General features: G+C 56.5%; 1 protein-coding gene across 1 annotated transcript in view; it reads right to left on the bottom strand.

Annotated features, from left to right (window-relative positions):
* Positions 1-688: 688 nt before the first annotated feature.
* FZD2 (frizzled class receptor 2) overlaps positions 689-3208 on the bottom strand; it is a 6762-nt gene continuing 4242 nt past the window's right edge. The window contains exon 2 of the mRNA XM_077747783.1: positions 689-2005. Coding sequence (XP_077603909.1) covers positions 809-2005 — 1197 coding nt within the window. The 3' untranslated portion in view covers positions 689-808. The remainder of the gene's footprint in view (positions 2006-3208) is intronic.

The raw sequence follows: 3208 nt of genomic DNA, 5'->3' as shown, positions 1-3208 counted from the left end.
GGTGAGGGGTGGTTTTGTTTCAAAACACTTTTCACAAAGCCCTACAAAGCACTTTCTGCCCACTCCAAGCGCTTGGGGGCAGCCAGCTAAAAAGAAGTCAAGTCAAAGAGGAGAAAGATCTTCCTGCCTGCAGGGGAGTAGGCCACAGGGGTGAGGGCCATTCGACACCCCCTCTCGTTTGGTTCCCCCTCCACCCTCACCCCCCACCTCTTCATCATCTCTTTTAGGCGTGCTCCAAAGATGGAGTGAAGGAGACAGGGCATGTGGGGAGATAAAGGGAAAGGGAATAAAAACGAGAAGAATCCAAGTCTTGTTCAAAAGTACCCAACAGCTTCCACAGGCCCAGCGTCAGTGAGAAGCCTCACATATTTGGCTTTGGGAGTTGAATGTAACCAACTTCCAACTCCTCCAGCAGGCAGGCCCAGCCCTGCCAAAACACCACAAAACTCTAACCGAAGTAGGCAATGGTGTTTGCAAGAGCACTGAAGAAAGGTGAGGACCCCCTCAACGCCCCCTCCCCTCATTCCTCAGCCCTGGCGCCCCTTGCTGCTCCTTCTCCGAGCCCCCCCCGTTTTTCTTTTAAATAGAAAATATATAATTAAATTTACAGACTATTTACAGTTTTAATTACAAACCTTGATGGGGGTGTTGAACAGAGTTCTCTTTAAAAAGCAACCTAAAGAAGAAATGGTTTCGATTGTTCTTTATTTAAAAAAATAAAATAAGGAGTCTGTAGGAGGCCCCCCCTCCCCCGGGCAGAGGCAAGCGCGGTGCGGGCGGCCTGGGGTCGCCGCGTAGGGCCACCCCCTCACACGGTGGTCTCGCCGTGCCGGCTGTTGGTGAGCCGGGTGTAGAACTTCCTCCACGAGTGCAACGTCTTGCCGGACCAGATCCAGAAGCCCGACGTGATGCCCACGATGAGTGTCATGAGGTATTTGATCATGTAGACGGTGAAGTCGGGCGACATGCGCGGCGTGTAGTGCGCCGGGCACGGGATGGCCAGGCTCTTGCAGTGCTGGCTCACCCACGAACGCTCCCAGTGCTCTCGGAAGGCCTGCTCGTAGAAGTAGCAGGCGATGACGATGGTGGCAGGCACCGTGTAGAGCACCGAGAAGACGCCGATGCGCACCATGAGCCGCTCCAGCTTCTCCGTCTTGGTGCCGTCGTGCTTCATGATGGTGCGGATGCGGAAGAGTGACACGAAACCGGCCAGGAGGAAGGACGTGCCTATGAACAGGTACACGAAGAGAGGCGCCAGCACGAAGCCCCGCAGCGGGTCCAGGCTGTTGAGGCCCACGAAACACACGCCGCTCAGCAGGTCGCCGTCAATCTGGCCCATGGCCAGGATGGTGATGGTCTTGACCGCCGGCACGGCCCACGCGGCCAGGTGGAAGTACTGCGAGTTGGCCTCGATGGCTTCGTGGCCCCACTTCATGCCCGCCGCCAGGAACCAAGTGAGCGACAGGATGACCCACCAGATGGAGCTGGCCATGCTGAAGAAGTACAGCATCATAAAGAGGATGGTGCAGCCCTCCTTCTTGGTGCCCTGCACCACGGTGCGGTAGCCGTCCTCGGAAAAGCGCTCGTTACACACGACGCGCTCCTGGAGCACGAAGCCCGCGATGTAGGCCACCGAAACCATAGTGTAGCAGCCGGACAGAAAGATGATGGGTCGCTCCGGGTAGCGGAAGCGCTGCATGTCTACCAGGTACGTGGTGACGGTAAAGAAGGTGGAAGCGCAGCACAGCACCGACCAGGTGAGGATCCAGAGGCGCGCGAAGCGCGTCTCCTCCTGCGAGAAGAACATGGAGCCGTCGGGCCGCGCCGGCTCGCAGGGCGCCGCGCAGTCGCGCTCGCCCAGGAACTTGTAGCTGAGATAGGATGGCACCTTGAGGACGNCGGCCTGCGGCTTGCCCTCTCTCGTCTTCTTCCTCCTCCTCTCGCCTCTCCCCTCCCTTCTCCGCCCAGCGACTCCTTTGTGCCTGCCTTCAGCCCTCACCTCGGCCTCTCCGATCCCAATTAGTCGGTTTCAAGGGGGCCCCCGCCAGCGGCCCCGCCCTCCTCTCAGCCCCCCAAAAAAGGGATCCTTGAAACCGCCCCGTCGAGCGCTAAGCACCATCCCAAAATGTGCTCTCGGCCAATCAGATTTAAACCCCAGGACCAGCCCCGAGGGCTGGATTGGTCGACCACAACATAATGAGATCAGAAACCAGATGCCAACAAAACTTTCCCCCCGCCTTTTGCTTTTTAAAGAGACAAGCTATTATTATATTAAGGGCTGTTTGCCCAGCACGGGATTTCTCCGGAGTCGCGGCGGCGAGATCCGGAGACACACATTCCCCAGAACTGCGGCAGACTCAAGCCGCTCAGCCCTGGATCATTCTTCTAGGGGCCAAGGCGCTCCCCGGCGTAGGACCGCTTTAAATCCTTACCTCCGCCCCCGCTCCTAGAACCCCACCTATTCCAGTCCAATTTTTCAAATCAAGTGAAAAAATCTCAAGTTTAAAAGTGTTCCAAAGAGAGAGATAGACTTAAGAAACTATCAGCTCACAAAGACCTTTCTCTCAACCCCGTCTCAGGGAATCCAGACAAAAGTTTCACCTCACGCCACACGTAGACCCCTGTTTGCCTCGCCCCTCCCCCTTAAACACACCCTTCACTAACCCTCTGAAAAATGAGAGCCTGTCTCTTTAAGAGGCTCTTAAAGGGGCCTGGACTCCGGGGCGTAATTGCCCCGTAGCGAGCACAAAGGAGCCCATTATGGTTCTTTGTGTTCGGTGGCACCTCAAAGTGAGAAAACTCAGGAACTTAGAGGCCCAGAGCTGCAGGGTTGGGGCGGGGGTGGAAGGGGGCGAGGTGATGGAGAAAGGCCCAGAGCTGCGGCTTCTCCCTCCCCCTTCTTCCGAGGCAAATCTTAATTATGCAAAGTAAAGTTTAGTTGCCATAACGAGGAGGTCTTAATCGAAAGTTAATGGTGGGGGGTGGGGGGTGACGGGCAGTTTTGAGCGAGGAGATGACTCTCTTAGGCCGTTTGGGGGAATTTTCCTCCTCTCCCCCCACCTCTGCCTCCGCCCCCTAAAAGCTTCCAGATACAGTCTCCTGGGAGAGAGGGGAACTTTACCCAGACCTTAAGTGATTCCACACTAGAAAGAGGTGGCGTGTGTGGCGAGAAAGAGGCTGGGGGATTGGAGGGGGGGGGAGTTGGGGA

This window comes from Crocuta crocuta, unplaced genomic scaffold (assembly GCF_008692635.1).
Source record: "Crocuta crocuta isolate KB4526 unplaced genomic scaffold, BGI_CrCroc_1.0 scaffold289, whole genome shotgun sequence".
NCBI classification, from domain to species: Eukaryota; Metazoa; Chordata; class Mammalia; order Carnivora; family Hyaenidae; genus Crocuta; species Crocuta crocuta.
This window is presented reverse-complemented; position numbering and strand designations above follow the sequence as displayed.